This window comes from Eumetopias jubatus, unplaced genomic scaffold (assembly GCF_037043125.1).
Source record: "Eumetopias jubatus isolate StellerSeaLion01/CBP00866 unplaced genomic scaffold, mEumJub1_p1.0 scaffold_13, whole genome shotgun sequence".
Classification (NCBI taxonomy): Eukaryota; Metazoa; Chordata; class Mammalia; order Carnivora; family Otariidae; genus Eumetopias; species Eumetopias jubatus.
The window spans coordinates 67,416,441-67,438,433 of record NW_028274819.1 but is presented as its reverse complement, the minus strand read 5'-3'; the positions used below and the strand labels follow the sequence as shown (position 1 = coordinate 67,438,433).

At 40.3% G+C, this 21,993-nt stretch overlaps 1 protein-coding gene across 2 annotated transcripts in view; it reads right to left on the bottom strand.

Moving 5' to 3' along the window:
• The window catches only part of CCDC81 (coiled-coil domain containing 81), a 49,686-nt gene that overhangs the window by 6,994 nt on the left and 20,699 nt on the right, over positions 1-21,993 (bottom strand). For both annotated transcript variants that reach the window (XM_028126807.2, XM_028126806.2), the window contains 8 exons: positions 21,455-21,576; positions 18,756-18,879; positions 16,014-16,107; positions 15,447-15,593; positions 14,519-14,623; positions 11,917-12,089; positions 10,398-10,476; positions 9,951-10,171 (listed from right to left, as the gene is read on the bottom strand). In XM_028126807.2, the coding sequence (XP_027982608.1) occupies positions 9,951-10,171; positions 10,398-10,476; positions 11,917-12,089; positions 14,519-14,623; positions 15,447-15,593; positions 16,014-16,107; positions 18,756-18,879; positions 21,455-21,576 (1,065 nt within the window). The remainder of the gene's footprint in view (positions 1-9,950; positions 10,172-10,397; positions 10,477-11,916; positions 12,090-14,518; positions 14,624-15,446; positions 15,594-16,013; positions 16,108-18,755; positions 18,880-21,454; positions 21,577-21,993) is intronic.

The window sequence follows — 21,993 nt, the reverse complement described above, 5'->3', positions numbered from 1 at the left end:
AGTAATCCATGTTGTAGATATTATGCTGTCATTAAAGAATGAGTTTTGTTTCTATGTACTGACCTAAATATAAATTAATGATGCATTATTAGGTTAAAGAAAGACTGGGTGGCAGAGTAACATATACAGTCTCGTAGGTCTTATTTTCATTTACAGAAGGAGAAGGAAAATATATATGTGGATATTGTTTGAATATATTTGTAAAGAGTAGGAAAAAATATAGAAGGCTGGGGGAGATTATTAACCTTTTTTTTTCTTTAAATTTTTTATTGCTATGTTAACCACCATACATTACATCATTAGTTTTTGATGTAGTGTTCCATGATCCATTGTTTGTGCATAACACCCAGTGTTCCACACAGGACGTGCCCTCTTTAATACCCATCACCAGGCTAACCTATCCCCCCACCCCCCCTCCCCTCTAGAACCCTCCGTTGGTTTTTCAGAGTCCATCGTCCCTCATGGTTCGTCTCCCCCTCCGATTTACTCCCCCCTTCATTCTTCCCCTCCTGCTATCTTCTTCTTTTTTTTTCTTAACATATATTGCATTATTTGTTTCAGAGGTACACATCTGTGATTCAACAGTCTTGCACAATTCACAGCGCTCACCATAGCACATACCCTCCCCAATGTCTATCACCGAGCAACCGCATCCCTCCCACCCCCTCACCACTCCAGCAACCTTCAGTTTGTTTCCTGAGATTAAGAATTCCTCATATTAGTGAGGTCATATGATACATGTCTTTCTCTGATTGACTTATTTCACTCAGCATAATACCCTCCAGTTCCATCAATGTTGTTGCAAATGACAAGATCTCATTCCTTTTGATGGCTACATAATAGTCCATTGTGTATATATACCACATCTTCTTTATCCATTCATCTGTTCATGGACATCTTGGCTCTTTCCACAGTTTGGCTATTGTGGACATTGCTGCAATAAACATCGGGGTGCACATACCCCTTTGGATCCCTACATTTGTATCTTTGGGGTAAATACCCAGTAGTGCAATTGCTGGGTAGTATGGTAGCTCTATTTTCAACTTTTTGAGGAACCTCCATACGGTTTTCCAGAGTGGCTGCACCAGCTTACATTCCCACCAACAGTGTAAGAGGGTTCCCCTTTCTCCACATCCCCGCCAACATCTGTCATTTCCTGACTTGTTAATTTTAGCCATTCTGACTGGTGTGACGTGGTATCTCTCTGAGGTTTTCATTTGGATTTCCCTGATGCCAAGCGATGTTGAACACTTTTTCATGTGTCTGTTGGCCATTTGGATGTCTTCTTTGGAAAAATGTCTATTCATGTCTTCTGCCCATTTCTTGATTGGATCATTTGTTCTTTGGGTGTTGAGTTTGATAAGTTCTTTATAGATTTTGGATACTAGCCCTTTATCTGATATGTCATCTGCAAATATTTTCTCCCATTCTGTCGGTTGTCTTTTGGTTTTGTGGACTGTTTCTTTTGCTGTGCAAAAGCTTTTTATCTTGATGAAATCCCAATAGTTCATTTTTGCCCTTGCTTCCCTTGCCTTTGGCGATGTTTCTAGGAAGAAGTTGCTGCGGCTGAGGTCGAAGAGGTTGCTGCCTGTGTTCTCCTTTAGGATGTTGATGGACTCCTGTCTCACGTTTAGGTCTTTCAACCATTTGGAGTCTATTTTTGTGTGTGGTGTAAGGAAATGGTCCAGTTTCATTCTTCTGCATGTGGCTGTCCAATTTGCCCAACACAATTTGTTGAAGAGACTGTCTTTTTGCCATTGGACATTCTTTCCTGCTTTGTCAAAGATGAGTTGACCATAGAGTTGAGGGTCCATTTCTGGGCTCTCTATTCTGTTCCATTGATCGATGTGTCTGTTTTTGTGCCAGTACCATACTGTCTTGATGATGACAGCTTTGTAATAGAGCTGGAAGTCCGGAATTGTGATGCCACCAGCTTTGGTTTTCTTTTTCAACATTCCTCTGGCTATTCGGGGTCTCTTCTGGTTCCATACAAATTTTAGGATTATTTCTTCCATTTCTTTGAAAAAAAGTGGATGGTATTTTGATGGGGATTGCATTGAATGTGTAGATTGCTCTAGGTAGCATTGACATCTTCACAATGTTTGTTCTTCTAATCCATGAGCATGGAACGTTTTTCCATTTCTTTGTGTCTTCCTCAATTTCTTTCATGAGTATTTTATAGTTTTATGAGTAGAGATTCTTTGCCTCTTTGGTTAGATTTATTCCTAGATATCTTATGGTTTTGGGTGCAATTGTAAATAGGATTGACTCCTTAATTTCTCTCTCTTCTGTCTTGCTGTTGGTGTATAGGAATGCCACTGATTTATGTGCATTGATTTTATATCCTGCCACTTTACTGAATTCCTGTATGAGTTCTAGCAGTTTTGGGGTGGAGTGTTTTGGGTTTTCGACATAAAGTATATCATCTGCAAAGAGTGAGAGTTTGACTTCCTCCTTGCCGATTTGGATGCCTTTGATTTCTTTTTGTTTTCTGATTGCTATGTTGAATAGCAGCGGTGATAGTGGACATCCCTGCCACATTCCTGAACTTAGTGGGAAAGCTCTCAGTTTTTCCCCATTGAGAATGATATTGGCTGTGGGTTTTTCATAGATGGCTTTTATGATATTGAGGTATGTACCCTCTATCCCTATCCTCTGAAGAGTTTTGATCAAGAAAGGATGCTGTACTTTGTCAAATGCTTTTTCTGCATTATTGAGAGGATCATATGATTCTTCTTCTTTCTTTTGTTAATATATTGTATCACGTTGATTGATTTGCAGATGTTGAACCAACCTTGCAGCCCAGGGATAAATCCCACTTGGTCGTGGTGAATAATCCTTTTAACATACTGTTGGATCCTATTGGCTAGTATTTTGGTGAGAATTTTTGCATCCATGTTCATCAAGGATATTGGTCTGTAATTCTCCTTTTTGATGGGGTCTTTGTCTCGTTTTGGGATCAAGGTAATGGTGGCCTCATAAAATCAGTTTGGAAGTTTTCCTTCCATTTCTATTTTTTGGAACAGTTTCAGGAGAATAGGTATTAATTCTTCTTTAAATGTTTGGTAGAATTTCCCTGGGAAGCCATCTGGCCCTGGACTTTTGTTTCTTGGCAGATTTTTGATGACTGCTTCAATTTCCTTAGGGGTTATAGGTCTGTTCAGGTTTTCTATTTCTTCCTGGTTCAATTTTGGTAGTTGATACATCTCTAGGAATGCACCCATTTCTTCCAGGTTATCTAATTTGCTGGCATAGAGTTGCTCATAATATGTTCTTATAATTGTTTGTATTTCTTGGGTGTTGGTTGTGATCTCTCCTCTTTCATTCATGATTTTGTTGATTTGGGTCATTTCTCTTTTCTTTTGGATAAGTCTGGCCAGGGGTTTATCAATCTTGGTAATTCTTTCAAAGAACCAGCTCCTAGTTTCGTTGATCTGTTCTACTGTTCTTTTGGTTTCTACTTCATTGATTTCTGCTCTGATCTTTATTATTTCTCTTCTGCTGGGTTTAGGCTTTCTTTGCTGTTTTTTCTCCAGCTCCTTTAGGTGTAGGGTTAGGTTGTGTATTTGAGACCTTTCTTGTTTCTTGAGAAAGGCTTGTATTGCTATATACTTTCCTCTTAGGACTGCCTCTGCTGCATCCCAAAGATTTTGAACAATTGTGTTTTCATTTTCATTGGTTTCCATGAATTTTTTAAATTCCTCCTTAATTTCCTGGTTGACCCATTCATTCTTTAGTAGGATGCTCTTTAGCCTCCATGTATTTGAGTTCTTTCCGACTTTCCTCTTGTGATTGAGTTCCAGTTTCAAAGCATTGTGGTCTGAAAATATGAAGGGAATAATCCCAATCTTTTGGTACCAATTGAGACCTGATTTGTGACCTAGAATGTGATCTATTCTGGAGAATGTTCCATGGGCACTAGAGAAGAATGTGTATTCCATTGCTTTGGGATGGAATGTTCTGAAAACGTCTGTGAAGTCCATTTGGTCCAATGTGTCATTTAAAGTCTTTATTTCCTTGTTGATCTTTTGCTTAGATGATCTGTCCATTTCAGTCAGGGGGGTGTTAAAGTCCCCCACTATTATTGTATTGTTGTCAATGTGTTTCTTTGCTTTTGTTATTAATTGCCTTATATAATTGGCTGCTCCCATGTTCGGGGCATAGATATTTACAATTGTTAGATCTTCTTGTTGGATAGACCCTTTAAGTAGGATATAGTGTCCTTCCTCATCTCTTATTACAGTCTTTGGTTTAAAATCTAATTTGTCTGATATAAGGATTGCCACCCTAGCTTTCTTTTGGTGTCCATTAGCATGGTAAATTGTTTTTCACCCCCTCACTTTCAATCTGGGGGTGTCTTTGGGTCTAAAATGAGTCTCTTGCAGACAGCATATTGATGGGTCTTGTTTTTTAATCCAATCTGATAGCCTGTGTTTTTTGATTGGGGCATTGAGCCCATTTACATTCAGGGTAACTATTGAAAGATATGAATTTAGTGCCATTGTATTGCCTATAAGGTGACTGTTACTGTATATTGTCTCTGTTCCTTTCTGGTCTATGTTGCTTTTAGGCTCTCTCTTTGCTTAGAGGACCCCTTTCAATATTTCTTGTAGGGCTGGTTTCATATTTGTAAATTCCTTTAATTTTTTGTTTGTCCTGGAAGCTTTTTATCTCTCCTTCTATTTTCAATGACAGCCTAGCTGGATATAGTATTCTTGGCTGCATATTTTTCTCGTTTAGTGCTCTGAAGATATCATGCCAGTCCTTTCTGGCCTGCCAGGTCTCTGTGGATAGGTCTGTTGCCAATCTAATGTTTCTACCATTGTAGGTTACATATCTCTTCTCCCGAGCTGCTTTCAGGATTTTCTCTTTGTCTCTGAGACTCGTAAGTTTTACTATTAGATGTTGGGATGTTGACGTATTTTTATTGATTTTGAGAGGTGTTCTCTGTGCCTCCTGGATTTTGATGCCTGTTTCCTTCCCCACATTAGGGAAGTTCTCTGCTATAATTTGCTCCAATATACCTTCTGCCCCTCTCTCTCTTTCTTCTTCTTCTGGGATCCCAATTATTCTAATGTTGTTTCGTCTTATCTTATCGCTTATCTCTCGAATTCTGCCCTCGTGGTCCAGTAGTTGTTTCTCTCTCTTTTTCTCAGCTTCTTTATTTTCCATCATTTGGTCTTCTATATCGCTAATTCTCTCTTCTGCCTCATTTATCCTAGCAGTTAGTGCCCCCATTTTTGATTGCACCTCATTAATAGCCTTTTTGATTTCGACTTGGTTAGATTTTAGTTCTTTTATTTCTGCAGGAAGGGTTTCTCTAATAACTTCCATGCTTTTTTCAAGCCCAGCTAAAATCATCATTCTGAACTCTAGGTGCGACATCATACTATTGTCCATATTGAGTAGGTCCCTGGCAGACGGTACTACCTCTTGTTCTTTTTGTTGAAGTGATTTTTTTCATCTTGTCATTTTGTCCAGAGGAGAATAGATGAATGAGAGAACAAAATGCTAACAGGTTAACCACATTCCCAGAAAATATACTCTAAACAAATCAGAAAAGATGTGAAACCAGGGGGAAAGAAAGGGAAAGACAGAAAAAAGAAAGAGAAAAAAAAAGGAAAAAGATAAAGATAAAAACAAACAAAAACAGAACAAAACAGAAAAAACAATATGATCAAATATGATCAGGCTAGTGCACAGATCAGTGCCACGCACTAGATTTTGGGTGTATTTTGGTCTGTTAGAAGAAAGTGCCTCCTAAAATTTTAAAGAAAGAAAGACTTATATATGTACAAAATAAGGGTTGATACAATGAAGGGATGGAATATGACTGTAAAGATGAAAATTATAAAAAATTTTAAAAAAGGAATTGATAAGGTGCTTGAAAAAAGAAAGAAGATGATTAAAAAAGAAAGAAAGAAAGAAAGAAAGACAGAGAGAAAGAAAGAAAGAAAGAAAGAAAGAAAGAAAGAAAGAAAGAAAGAAAGAAAGAAAGAAAGAAAGAAAAAAGAAAGAAAGAAAAAGAAAGAAAAAAAAGGGGAGAGAATGTGATCAGGCAGGAGACTAGAACAAAGCCATACACTACAGATTTAGGGTATATTTTGATCTGTTAGAAGAAACTGTATCTCAAAATTTTAAAGAGAGAACAACTTATATATATATGCCAAAAATAAGGGTAACTACTATGGAGGGATAGAATATGACTAAAAATGAAAAATAAAAATGTTTTTTTAAAAAAGGGATTGGCAAGATGTTGTTTGAAAAAGGGAAAAAGAAAAATTCAAAAAAAAAGACAGTTAAAATTAACTTTGAAAGACTAAAGAATCACAGTAAAAAAGCCATGAATTCTATGTGCAGTATTCCCCTTTGCTGGAGTTCTGCTGTTCTCATTGATCGGTAAACTTGGTCTTGGCTGGCTGTTCTTGCTGATCTTCTGGGGGAGGGGCCTGTTGCCGCGGTTCCCAAATGTCTTTGCCGGAGGCAGAATTGCCCCACCCTTGCCGGTCTGGGCTAAGCAATCTGCTTGGGTTTGCTCTTGGGAGCTTTTGTTCCCTGCAAGCTCTCGGTACAGCTTTGGAGGACGAGAGTGAAAATGGCGGCCTCCCAATCTCCGCCTGTGAGGAGCCGAGAACTCAGGGCCCCGCTCCTCAGTGCGCCCCCAGAGAAAAGCAGTCAGTCACTCCCGTCTCCCTGGTCTCCGGCCGCACTCCGTGCTCACCCAGCCTGTGATCGAGCGTTTCTATCTCTGGCACCCTACTCGGTGTGGAGTCTCCAAACCCAGCAGATCCCTGCGGGGCGCTCCCGCGTCGCTCTTCCCTGGGGAGGAAGGGGGGGTCTCCCTGGGTCTGCCACTTGTTGGGTCCCTGCTGGAGGAGCAGTGGCCCGACTGTCACCGATCACAGTTTATGGCAATCGTGAGCTGAGAGCCCGCGCCTCGGCTCCGTCTCTGCAGCCGGCTTCCCAGCTCTGATATCTGGGAGCTCTGCTGCACTCAGTCACCCCCGGTCTTTCTGTGACCCCGAGGGTCCTGAGACCACACTGTCCTGCGAGGGTTCCACCCCCCACTTAGCCACTGGAGCGACGTCCCTCAGCGGAGCCGACTTCTAAAAGTTCCGATTTTGTGCTCCGCGGCTCCATCACTTGCCAGAAGCGGCCGACGGAGGCCCCCTCCCCCACTGTCTATCCTCCCGAATATCGCCTCGGAGTCACTTCTCCACACGTCCTACCTTCCAGAAAGTGGTCATTTTTCTGTTCAGAGAGTTGCTATTCTTTTTTTCGATCTCCTGTTGAGTTCATAGGTATTCAGAATGGTTTGATCCCTATTCAGCTGAATTCCTACTCCTGGTCTACAGCTGGTCTCCTACTCCTCCGCCATCTTGCTCCGCCCCCCCTAACCTTTTTTTAATGTCTCCACCAATTGACTTATTTTAATGAACATGAATTGTTCTATTTTTTATAAACAAAAGCAGAAAAATTTAAAGAAAAACAATATTTTAGCAGCCCTGTTTAGATCACACTGACCCAGTTATCCCCTCTGAAAGTGACCCTGTACTTGCCACAGGAGGACCTAAGATGACATCTTGAGATGGACCAGAGATGGGGAAGTTGGAAAAGAGAAGATAAAGTAAGAGGGGCGCCTGGGTGGCTCAGCACATTAAGCATCATCCTAAGCCTTCAGCTTAGGTCATGATCCCAGGGTTCTGGGATCGAGCCCTACATTGGGCTCTTTGCTCAGCAGGAAGCCTGTTTCTCCTTCTCCCTCTGCCTCTGCCCCCCAACCCTCCCCCCACTTGTGTTCTCTGGCTCTATCTCTCTGTCAAATAAATAAAATCTTTTTTAAAAAAGAGAGAGAGAAAATAAGTAAGAGAACCTGGAATAAGTAGTAAAGGATATAGAAATGGAAGAGAAGGATCTGACCCATACAGAAAAGGGGGGGTCTGTGACCGGAACCAAGACCACAGCTCATATTTGTTCAGAGCTTTGCAGTTTCCAAAAGTGTTCTCAAGTACATACTCTCATATCCTTCTCAGAGTAAGGATAGGTAGGGGGGTATATTATCCTTACTTTTCATGTGAGGAAATGAGGGCTCAAAGATCCCACGTATGTTTTGGCCCACGTCATACAGCTTGGGAATGACAAGAGTTTAGCATCACTCATCATCAGAGAAATGAAAATCAAAACCACAATGAGATATCACTTTATACCCGTTCGAATGACTAAAATCAAAATGACAAGAAACAAGTGTTGGCGAGGATGTGGATAAAAAGGAAAACTTCATGCAGTGTAGATGAGAATGGAAATTTGTACAGCCACTGTGGAAAACAGTATGGAGGTTCCTCAAAAAATTAAAACTAGAACTATCATATGATCCAATAATTCTACATTTGGGTATTTACCCAAAGAAAATGAAAACACTAAATCAAAAAGATATCTGCACCACTACATTTATTGCAGCATTGTTTACAATAGCCAAGATAGGGAAGCAACCTAAGTATCTATCAATAGACAAATGGGTAAGAAAAACGTGGTATATATCCATATGTATATATAAACACACACGCATGCACACCATGGAATATTACAGTGCCACAAAAAAGGACGAAATTGTGCCATTTGAGACATGGATGGACCTAAAGTGTTTTATGCTAAGTGAAATAAGTCAGACTGAGAAAGACAAATGCCATGTGAATCTTAAAAAAAAAAACAAATAAACAAACAAAAAGCAGAATCAACAGAGAACAAACTGAAAGGTTGCCAGAAGGGAGGGGCATGGAGGGTCAAGGAAAATGGGTGAAGGGGAGTGGGACATATAGGCTTCCAGTTATGGAATGAACAAGTCATTGCAATAAAAGTCACAACATAAGGAATACGGTCAATGATACTGTAAGAGCAATGTAACAGAATAGATGGTTGCTACACTTGTGGTGAACATAGCATAATGTATAAACTCATCAAATCAAAAAGAAAGAAAGAAACTGGGTGTCTGGTGTTTGAATTTAAAGATATTTGCACTGATATAGCATCCAGTCCTGCCCTGCCCACCCTGCCCCCTCACCCCCTCACCCCCGTCACCCCTCTCACCCGCCTCACCCCCCTCACCCACCTCACCCGCCTCACCCCCGTCACCCCCCTCACCCGCCTCACCCGCCTCACCTGCCTCACCCCCGTCACCCCCCTCACCCGCCTCACCCGCCTCACCCGCCTCACCCGCCTCACCCCCTCACCCGCCTCACTCCCCTCACCCCCCGTCACCCCCCTCACCCCCCTCACCGGCCTCACCCGCCTCACCCGCCTCACCCCCGTCACCCCCCTCACCCGCCATGATAAGTACAGCTCACTACATCAACAGTTCTTTGAAGGAAGGGGGCTCATTGGAAGTGAGAAGGAGCTCAAATTTCACGTCAGTGAAATATGATAGTTCAAATTGAGGGGCACTTGGATGACTCAGCTGGTTAAGCATCTGCCTTCAGTTCAGGTCATGGTCCCAGGGTCCTGGGATCAAGCCCTGCATCCGGCTCCCTGCTTGGTGGGAAGTCTGCTTCTCCTTCTCCCTCTGCCTCCCCGCCCTCCCCACCGGCTTGTGCCACAACAGCATGGTTGTGGCTCACACTGTATTTCCAATGGATAGTATGGATCTGGACACCTCTTTAAGAAGTTGTACTGTAAACAGAAGGAAAAATATGGAGAGGTACCTGGAGGGAGAGGTAGGATCAGGTCTGGCTGGTTGGGTTTTTTTAAACAATAACTTTTCTTCATAGGGTGAAGTGTAAGGACAAAATAAGATGAAGGATTTGATAAGCTTAGAACAATATTTTGCACACAGTTACTCCTCACTGTGCTCACTATTATTATTGCTTCTGTGCTGTTGTAGGAGAAAGAAAGAAAATGGGAAGTTGGAGAGGGGAGCAAGAGAGGAGGAGGAGGAAGAAAGATCTGGGGTCTCTTACTCTTTTTGTGTCCTCCGAAGCATCTGCAAGTCCCGCTTCTGTTCCACCAGCTGCTGCAGGATGGTTCTCCTCTTGTGGCCGGCAGCAGCCTCCAGCTGGTGCTTCATGTAATTCTGTTCTCGCTTGCGCTTTTCCACCATCAGCTCACCCTCATCCTTACCAAAGATGGGCTCACAAGAGTCTGGCTCAAACATGGGCAGTTGCAGGGGTTTGTTCTTTATCTGAAACAGAGACACACATCGTGCAGACCAGAATTATACCAGGCAATAAACTGTACGCACGACACCGTAGCACAGTAAAATACCAGTCCCTTAGAGGAAAGAACAGGGCCCCCAAAACCGCCAAATGGGTAACATAAGGCTACTCATAACATGACAGTTCTTATACATATTTTTAGAATGCTAATGAAGCACTGCATAATTTTAAAAATAACAATTGTCCCCTTACCTGCGCATCCAAAGCTCTCTTATAACACTGTGTTTCTTCCATCTTATCTTTTATATACTGGGCTCTTTGTGCAGCAAGTCTGGCAGTTAAGAATAAGAGAAGGTGGAGGGCACAGTGTGTTACTGTCTCTGGTAATAGAGACTAACATCACTAAAACCTATTTCCTAAGTATCAGTAGGAGTGAGAGACTGGTAAATAAAAAGTGATACTTCCTTCTAGAGCTTTCATTTTAATGGAAGGAGCAAAGAAATGAAGAAAGGAGTAACAGATCCATAGGCTAGTGGACAATGTGTTGAATACAGGACAGACAGGACAGGTGTGAGCAAGGGATTGACCGGTTTGTCCAAATTCACTACGACTAAAACAGGTACCCCTCCACCCCTCGTGTTTTATTTTTTTTCTTTTCTTTTTTTTTTTAAAGATTTTTATTTTATTTATTTGAGAGAGAGAGAATGAGAGATAGAGAGCACGAGAGGGAAGAGGGTCAGAGGGAGAAGCAGACTCCCCGCCGAGCAGGGAGCCCGATGCGGGACTCGATCCCAGGACTCCAGGATCATGACCTGAACCGAAGGCAGTCGCTTAACCAACTGAGCCACCCAGGCGCCCCACCCCTCGTGTTTTAAAAAAAAATCTAGACAGGAAAGCAGGAAGTGTCTATTCATTCTATAAAATGATTCACCATAAGATTCCTTTTTAAGAAAAGTGATCTTTCCTATTATAAATTATGATTCTGCTGTTTGCAACCCACAGGGAACCCACATGATCCATAAAGCGAGTATAATGGAACATATATAGTTTATAGAAAAATAATCTTTTGGTCACAAAAACTAGCTTACTATTTGTTTTAGGAGTCTCTCTCCTACTGCAATAGCCTCTTTAATTGCTCTCCTGACCTCAGTAGTAGAAGTGTGACCCCCTGGGGCATGTTTGAACTCTGACCCTACCCCAGGCCTCAGACGACCCAAGCAAGACCAATCAGATTCTCATTCCTGAAAATTTGTAATTGAGACTAACATTCATCCAAGTTTGAGCTGGAAAAAAGATGATGTCAACCAAGGAGCTGTAGGTGTGAGCAGAAGGAAAGCACTTCTTACATGACTTTTTAGTCCCTGGTTCTAGACCCCTTCGTCCCCCATACACTCCTGCCCCTGGCTTCCGTGGGACACGCCTACTTACAACAAAACCCCAGCTTTGCTTTGAGATCAACTGGGAATAGCTGAGAATGCTGCTTGTTCAAGACAAGTCCCTTCCTCCAGCTGCCAGTATTAGTGATCACAAAACAATACAAAATGATACTCTATCATTAATTATAGATCGTTAATCATTACTCTAATGGTCATAATAATAACAGCTTTTTCATGTTTCTAATGAAATGTCATGCTGTGGTACTGGTGGCTAGCTGGGCTGGTTTGCTCAGTCAGTACCAGTCGGTTACAGCTGTGCTAATCAATCCCACATGGAAATAAGCTTCACATGAAAATTCTGAACCCATTTTTCAGGGCCTGTCAGCTAGACTCACTCCTCTGTGAGTTGCACTTGTTCTAGGCGGTCCATCAACTCTCTGTTTTGTCTTTGCTTTATTTCCTTTTCCCGTCTGTAATCCATTTGTTTCAGGAGACTTTGGGAATATTCTTCTTGTTTAAAAGCATTAATCTCAGGACTGAGTGGCCGTTTATCAAACAGGAAAGATTTCTGGAATGAAGAAGAAGCAATGCATTTTACTTTAAAATACCAAAAAGAACAAAGAATAAAAGTGGTAATTCAGAACACTAAAATCAATTATTAATTTATACTATTTGCCCAGTCCTCAACACACTGACCAGCTAGTATTGAGGCAACCCACAGAATAATGGGAGTGTGCTCAAGGATGAATCAGCAGAACAGACAAAATCCCATATCTGAGAGAAAGATGAAAAAGAATGTCATGGAGGAGATCCTGAGCTAGCACCACACACAGATGGAAAGAAGGCGTTCTGAGTGAGCAAAAGCATGAGCAAGGACTGAGCAGATGTGGGAAGAGGGAGAACTGAATACCCACTCTGGGCCTGGCCATTCTAGACACTGACAGAGATCCGCAGAGAGCCTGGTTCATGGAGCCTGCCTTCTGGTACAGGAGACAGGGAACAAGTGAACATACATCAGATAATTTAAGGTAGTGATTAAGTGCTATGAAGTCTTTACCATAGCAAATGGGTGGGAACAGAGCTAAAGTGGTTGGTTATTAGGGAAGGCTTTTCAGTAAAGTTGACTGAATCACCTCCACTGCAAATATCAGGTAATCTGTGACCCATACAGAAGGAACAGAAAGTGCAAAGGCACTAGATGAAAACAAGTTAGGCATGTATAATGAGCAGAAAGAAGGTCTACATGGCTGAAGCACAATGAGCAAGGGGAAAGTAGCAGGTAAGCTCAAAGAGGAAGGCAGGGCCATATAGACCTCATAGGTCAAGATAAGAGTTTAGATTTTATTTTAACTCAGTGGGAGACCATTAGAGGTTTTAGATTTCTTTTTAAGATTTTATTTATTTATTTGACAGACAGAGAGAGAGAGACAGCAAGAGAGGGAACACAAGCAGAGGGAGTGTGAGGGAGAAGCTGGCTCCCCGCCGAGAAGGGAGTCCGATCCCAGGACCCTGGGATCATGACCTGAGCCGAAGGCAGACACTTAACGACTGAGCCACTCAGGCGCCCCGCATTACAGGTTTTAAACAGGAGAATGATAGGGCACCTGGGTGGCTCAGTCAGTTAAACAGGAGAATGATATGTTTGGGTTAAGTTTTAAAAATATCACTTGACTGCGGTGTGGAGAATAGACTGTAAAGGGGAAGAAGGCAAGCAGCAAACCTAATTAGGGAAGTATTTCAGAAGCTGAGCTTTATAATATGGTTTGTACTAGGGTGGTAGCATTGAAGATGAAGGGATGTGAAAAGATTGGGTACATTTGGGTGGTAAAGGCAACTGTGCTTGAGGATGGTTGGATGGGGGAGACAAAGAAGGAGCAATCTGCGATCACTCCTTGGTTTGGGTTTGTGCAACTGTCTGTCTGGTGATGCCACTTACTGAAATGGGGAGGCTAAGAGAAGAACAGGTGAGGAGAGGGATCAAAAGTTCTGTTTTGGTCTTTTTAAGACGTCTGCAGATATATCAAAGAGGATACACAAAGTAGGCAGTAATAAACATAGTCTGGAACTTTTATGTAAGAAGAGAAAAGAATCAGGCCTAAATCTCAAAAGTATCATGTCTCCTACCTCCCTCCCTGCCAGCCCTGCCTGGAAGGTTCTCCTTCCATTCCCTCCTTTACCTAACTGGTATATACAAGGAATCTCCCCAGATCTCTGGTCTGGTCAAGTGACTCTTTGCTCACAAACTGCCCTCTTCAAAGATTTATCATAACATTCATTATACCACACTCAGGACTTTAAACCTGTTTCCTCCAGTAGCCTAAGACCTCTTTCAAGAGGGACCTTGACTTATTCATCTTTGTATTCCTAGCCACGAGCATGGTGGCCAGCACATAGGAGTTCAATAGATGTTTGGTGATAAATAAAGTATATTTTATTAGAGTTATGTCCAGAGTGTCAGACCACCTAGACAGTGGTGTGAAGGGAGAAAGATTCAGGCAAATTAAAGGTAGGCACACAGTGATTGAAAACATTAAATCCATGGTGAAGCAGATGGCTCACCTCTATCTAAGCAGCTGGCTGTTCAAACTTCAATGCACCTACAAATCTCAGGAGGATCTTATTCAAATGTAGATTCCCACTCTGGAGGGATGGGGCCCTAGATTCTGCCTTTCCAGCAAGTTCCCAGGTAATGCTGGCTCTCCAGATCTGTGGTTCCTGGGGCATTACTTTAGAACACTGCCCCCCACCCACCCACCCCAGGGCCTGGCTGAGATTTACTATCATTAACAAGTGCCATAGTATCTAATAGGGACTGTATTGTAAATGTGAAGAGTTTGGACACAGATGCTGGATAACTCCTAACCCAGAACAAGGCTTCAACCTTGCACAACCCACATTTCACCTCTTAAACAATGGCACAGCCTGCAGTACAGAGAATGGATCCAAATATTCACAGATGAGGCAGGTATTAGCAATAGAAATTTTGGAAAGACTCACATAAAATTCAGGTTTCTCATTCTTGTGGATTCTTATAGCTTCAGCAACTCCAAGATTGTAGGCAGCATTTTTCTGATTTTGTTCTCTATTAGCCAGACTTCTCATCTTTGAAAAAAACATCACATATTGACATAAAGCCTTTAAAATTTTAATTCTATTACATTATAATAATCCAACCAAGGTAGAAACTTGCCTTTTGGAGGCAATGGTACTCTCTGATGTCTTCATAGATTTATAAAAGTGGGTTGGGGAAGGTTTTTTTATTTCCTGTTTTGGAGCTTTAGGCAGAACCTCTATGGGAATCGTAAGAGGCAATGGAAGATTTCATAAGTAGTTACCCGATATCACAAATGCAAGAAAGAGCAGTGGGGTCAATTATTGGAGACCACAGAAATCTGGATAGAGAAATGTGAACATGCCATTCTCTCTTTGCTTGGCTTAGGTCATGAATTTAAAGGGAAAAGCCTTGATTATATCTTATTAGAAAGCACAAGTAAAACCACATAAATCTAGGAATTCTACCTTTAAAATACAATCCTTGGGGGTGGGGGAGAGGGAGAAATCAGTGACAGGTGCAAACATTCAGCTGCTTGGATGTTCATCCCAGTGTTGCTCATTATTAGTGAAAACTTGGATACAACCTAAGTTTTAATCCAGCAGTAAGTAAATGATTAAATATGTTATAGTACAGACATATTTAAGGGAGTTTGTTTGTTTGTTTGTTTGTTTGTTTTTAAGGAGGCTCCATGCCCAGCTTGGAGCCCAATATGGGGCTTGAACTCAGAGATCAAGACCTGAGCTGAAATCAAGAGTCAGACACTCAACCAACTGAGCCACCCAGGCACCTAATGGAGCATATTAAATGGCACTTTATAATCATGTTCTACTGTCCCATGTTAAGCACTCTTTAATCGAGGTATTGAACTACCTGGTGTTTTAAGAGAGCCTCTTGATCCTTCAGGATTTGATACTGCTGAATGAGTCGCTCATCTTCTATCTCTCTCCTCTTCGTCTCCTCACTGTAGTACAATGGGGAATTGCACTGTGCTCGTTGCAAACACACATAACACATTTCCTACAACACCAGGTTTGAAGACAAATTATTGCCTTTTACTTTTTTCCTTCACAATCCCTTTACTAGCTCTCCAAAGATTGAGTATGTCAAGCAACATACTTTATAAAAGGACGTATTAATGACAATTAGCAAAATGAGATTTGTAGAGTGGGCCCCACAAATATTCAAGAGGATTTACTGAACTCTCATTTGATCAGAAGTATTTATAGCAACTGAAAATTAGAAAGATATCCCAACCCTACTTCTGTTAACCCTAGCAGATTTTGACTAGTAGATAGATTTATCACAGTCCAGTTTTGGGTCCTAAGTACATAAGCCATATCTATACAATGAAAAAAGAGCAATTCCCATAACTCTCATTGAGAAACAGAAGTCAGAGGAAGATTCTGATTGGATTGTGTTTGTTTGAAGACACTGTACCTGTCCTGCCTTATTATGATCCTGGCAAGCGGGGACTGGAAAAAGTTGAGGCTTCATTTCACTGTCATTTTTCAAACAACCTGGAGATGATAAGCTATAAAAATAGTGCAACATTAATTAATGTTTAAACAGTCTGACATGAGCAATGATAATTTTACAGGCAGGTATAAATATAAGAGAAAGAAAAATATCTTAGTGGTTTTTTTTTCCCAGAGAATCTATATGTATAGAGTTTAAGAACCCATGCTTCGTATCAAATAAACTTGGGTTTGAAATCCAGCTTTTTTGCTTACAAGCTGACTGCCATTAGGCAAGCTGGGTCATCTTGCAAAGTCTCAGTTACCAATTCTGTGAAACTGGGATAAAATATATTCATTCTATAAAACGTTTTGTGCTTACTACATGCACTGTTTTAGGCATGGGAGATGCAGTGAAGAACAAAACATACAAAAAAAGAAAGAAAAAGAAATCCTGGTCCTAATGAAATTAACATTCTGATAGGATCTGATAGCCAGTTAAGAAACAAGATAAATGAATGAATTCAATAGTATGTGTGATGGTGATAAATGCCTTGCAGTGCTAGAGGGATGGAGTATTAAACCATAAGCAGAATGCCCAGGAAAGTTCCACCAAGAAGGTGACATTTGAATAAGGTGAGGGAGAAAAAATAATCAGATTATCTGATGGGAAAAGTATTCCAGGCAGAGTGAATGAGTGCAAAGTCCTTGATGTGGGAGTATGCCTATGCTCAATGTGGCCAGAGGGAGATGAGATCGTGGACAAAAAGCAGGAGAGAGATCAGGCAGGATCTTGAAGACCATGGCAAGGATTTTGGCTTTTACCCTGGATAAGTGTGGGAATCCATTGGAGGGTACAATGTCCAGTATTAACAAAACTCTGGAGAAGATAGCACTCCCTCATATTCCTGCTACTGGGAAGATAATTTGATACAACCTTCCTGAGAATAATTGATAACATGTATCAAAGACATGAAAAATGGGCTCATCTCTTATCTTGAAAATTTTACATTAAAGTTTTTATCCTACAGAATATTCAAATGTGTGCAGAGACTTATGTGTATCAGTATAACAGGATCATTTATAATATTTAAAAAACTAAAAATCATCCAAATATACACAAGCAGATTGGTCAGACAAAAAGTTAAATCAATGAAATGATGTGCAATTATTTGTTTATGTCCTGAGATGTTTAAAGCCATGGGGAAATGTTTACCAATTATTGTTGAGTATAACAAAGCTTCATATGATATGATCTCAGTTGTACTTAAAATGTGTGTATGGGTTTCAAGTAAAAGTACATGTATATATTGTATATGCATTAAACTGAAGAATATACCCCATAATGTTAACAGAAAGTTTCCTCTATGGGGTTATGACCGATTTTTTGGTATCTCTTGCTTTTCTCATTTTTTAAAAATTTCTGTGATAAACATGTATTACTTTAATAATCAGCACAAAAACCACTTTTTGGTCCATACCAATAGGAAGCCTTCACTAATAATCCCTAACAATCAATTACTCCCTCCTCTTTGCAGTTTCTGTACTTTCTTTTGTCTTTGTCATGTGTGTTACTTCTTTAGCATCAGTCTCCCTAAAAGACTCTTGCATGAAAGCAAGTTTTTATGTCTTTTATACGTTGTAGAGCTCTGTATCTTCAGTGTCTAGAATAATGCCAGGCATGCAGTGGTGCTCAGTGTCTGTTGGACTGAACTAAATTCCAAAGATCAAGACATTTAATTCTCAATTCTCTTTCATAATGGTGAGATTATTTAAAACAAGTGTGCCTAGGGTTTTGAACATGACCTTAGTATCCCAGAAAGTGCATAAATCACACATGTGATAGCTGATACATTGCGACACATTAATAAATTCAAAGTTGAAAGCACAGTGCAAAGTACATAGTAGAAGCTCAATAAATACTTGCATACAGTTGACTGACTGGAGGTCTTAAAAAGTGTCCTACTCAAAGAGAAAAAAAGAAAACAGAAATCTTTTGACATAACATTGTTAGAAGACATGGCCATGATGTGTAATGTATTCATTCATTCAAAGAATGTTTATTAAGTGCCAACCATGTTTAGCAAAGCTAATTTGATCTAAATAAGAAACTGTGTCATATTGTTATATCCAAGCACTGAGAAAACAACAAGAGAGATCTCAGAAAACAACAAAGGGGATCTCAGAAAACAAGAAAGGGGTTTCCTGGGGGGGTTCAGTTGTTTAAACATCTGCCTTCAGCTCAGGCCATGATCCCAGGGTCCTGGGATAGAGCCCTACATCCTTGCTCAGTGGGGATTCTGCTTCTCCCTCTCCCTCTGCTCCCCCTGCTTGTGCACTCTCTCGTGTTCTCTCTCTCTTGCTCTCTCGCTCTCTCTGACAAATAAATAAAATCTTTAAAAAAAAGAAAAGGAAAGAGAAAACAAGGGAAGTTTTCCCAAATCCACAAAGAGATTTAGATGTTCCCTCCTCTGTGCTATTTTGTTTCCACCTCTGTCACAGCATGTATCCTACTGAACCATGATTTATCACTGTATGTATATCTGGCTTTCCCACTAGATTGTGAGCCCTGACTGAATCTATTATCCCAATCACCTAACAGGTAGAATGTACTCAAGACTACCGGAAGAAGGAATGAATGGACACTCATTTAAATTCCCTGCATCAAGATATAACTCAAAAATACATTTAGTAACATACAACAGATAAAATACCAATTCATTACCTTTCAGGGTTCATAATCTTCCAGCTACTCCCATTCCGCTCTAACTTATTCAGCAAGTTGATGCTTGTCATTTTGGGAGAGGAGATAGCTTGTTTATCTCGAAGTCTCTTGGGCGATAAGATCTCTGTAGAATGAATGAAACCAAGTTTCCTTCCAACTTTAAATGGGTGGTTTTATACTTAACTGATTTTTAAAACTCATTATTTTACCAGGAAAAATTTTTATATAAGAAACACCTTAAATTATTGTCCCCTTGCCCTAGTGTAGTTAAAACAAATATTTTTGCTGTGTACTTCTTACGTGCAAAGCAAGTCTTTGCCATTAAAGATCTTTCAATAGATATACAGACAGTTCCCTTAACGATGGGGTTTGACTTATGATTTTTTTGACTTTATGTTGGTGCAAAAGTGATATGCATCCAATGGAAACTGTACTTTGAATTTTGAACTGTCATCTTTCCCCAGACTAGTGATATGTGGCACAATACTCCCTTGGGATGCTGGGCAACACAGCAAGCTGCAGGCGCTAGTCAGCCACACAATCACAAGAGCAAACAAGCAATGCATTGACAACTACTCTGTACCCAGACAACCAGTCTGTTTTTCACTTTCAGTGGTCAATAAATTACATGAGATAGTCAATACTTTATAAAATAGGCTTTGTGTTGGATGATTTTGCCCAACTGTAGGCTAGATGGCACATTTAAGATAGGCTAGCTATACTATTCAGTAGGTTATGTGTATTAATATGATAGTTTCAACTTATAATGGGTTAATCTGGACATAACCCCCTCATTAAACTGGGGAAGATCTATAGCTGGATAGAAAAATAAGATATAAAGAAAAAACATGAGAGCTCTCATTTGTGGAGGTCTTATTACCTATCAACAATGCTAAGTGCTTTACATACACTGCATAAATAGCAACTCAGGACAATGACGAAAAATGTCTATATCCCAAATGATGATGCCATCTTTAAGGGTCTGCCATGTTCAGAGAAGAAAGAAGACACTTCAGAGTCCAGTGATGACAGAAGTGTTTGTGGAGGAAGTGAGACGTAAAAAGGATGCTGAGAAGTGAGTAGGATTGGGAGAGACTGTAAGGAAAGGAAGGACATTGTAGGCAGGAGAAAAAGAGAACAAAAGCATGAAAGCAGGGAAGGGCAAGACATGTTAGAAGAATATGAACAGTTTTGCTCAGAGAAGGAGTCTCTAGTGACAGATGAGGCTAAAAACACAAAAGCATGTGAATATTAGGCTAAAAGTTTACATGTAGTTGTGTAGACCCCAAGTTGCAAAACTAATACCCACAAACCAGTGTTTACCCACTGATATGTTTTGTTTGGCCCGATCAGCATTTTTTGCTTCACTGTCAATTCGTGTGTTGCCCACAAAGCAACAGTCCCTCAGAGGAAGTCTTCAGAGGGTAGTATGGAAACTCCTAAGGATTTCTAGGACCCTTTCAAAACGTCTTTGAAGTCCTAGGACTTTCATCATGCGCTTCAACCAAGTCAGCACATCATAACAGATTAAGTAAAGACATAGACATAAAAATCCAACTATCTTCTATTAAAGCCAAATATCAAAGATGTAAAATTACCATTCTCCATTTTTCATAAAAATTATCATCTATGCTAACATATTGCCCTATCATGTTACCTCGAACCCCCTTCATGCATTTACATTATCTGCCTGGACCCCATAGGCATCTGAATTTTGTCCTCTTTAAGTAATGGGGAGCCAGCAAAGAGATCATAGTCTAAAAGCCTGAGAGTCAGCAAGTGGTCAAGATGAGATACAAGATTCCAGGAATAGAAGATATTTGTTAGATGTTGTGGTTGGGGGTGGGAGGGATGGAGTGGCTGGGTGATGGACAGTGAGGAGGGTATGTGTTGTGGTGAGCGCTGTGTATTGTGTAAGACTGATGAATCACAGACGTCTACCCCTGAAACAAATAATACATAATAAATAATAATAATAAATAAAATAATAACAGTAATATTTAAAAAGAGATTATCCTACTCTTCCTACAGTTTTAAAGGCTAAAAAAAAACAGAAACAGATGTGGAATTCTAGCAAATACTTTTCAGAAACTAGATTTGGGTGATTTACTTTTCTTATTGATGAACTGTATAATTTTAATACATTTCCTAATGCCAAACGATCTCTACATTGCTAAAATAAACCTTGTTTGGCTACCATAAAAAAAAATTGCTACTTGAAAAAATCCTGAGGCTTATGACATTTAATTAACATATATAAAATATCAGCATGGTCATAGTATTTAGCAGATATTCTGTAATTATTAGCCACAACCAATTTACTTTCTTTTGGATTAAGAAATATTTAAATGTTTACCATATATGCTACATTGTACAATTACATTTATGTAATTTTTTAGTAATGTTGTTTTAGAACTTTCCTATATTTCTAGAATAAAGAAATATAACTTTTTAGGAATTATATTAACATAGGTAGTTTTTCCTCGATGAATGTTTATGAAAGAGATTATAGGATTTATATATTAAAAATAAATAACTTTAAAAACCATGATCTAAAAAAAGAAGATATTTGTTAGAAAGAATAATACAGTGATTATTCATGAATCTAACTTTATTTGGGGCATAGAAGTCACTAAGCAATATGGCTGGACTCATAATCAGTAAAGCATGACAGATGATACCCAGAATCATTGGCCTACCTCTGATGCCTTCTTCTTTGTCTGGCTGGTCTTTTAATTTGTACTTCCTTTGTCTATTCTTTCTACCTTCTTCTACAATGGTCTCCATAGGTGGTTTGTTCTCCATCTCCTTGAGCTCAATCCTAGAAATAAGCCACGATATTTACTGCACTGTACCTGAATAGGTGACCATGTGAACTTTCAATCCTGAGAAGCAACCCAGCTAGCTCTCTGATTCTGAAGTAAGCCCATTTCCCTCAAGGGGACAAGTGCTTTGATTTGCTGAGGCTAAGTCTGAGAGCTGATCAAGACTTTCCCCCTCAATACTGGGGGGCTCAAAAGCAGCTCTTATACAGACAACTTGTGGGATTTAAGCTTTTGGGTTTGGTTTCAGTTTGAATTTGTCTGTCTTTTCTAGTTCTGTAACCAGATGCCATTAGGAGTGATAGAGTGAAAGGCAGCTATTGGATGGCTTGAAGGCAAAGATTCATAGGCTGGTAGGCAGAGTATGTCTGGAAATAACCATTCCACTCCTCTTTCTCCTCCCCACATCCCCATCC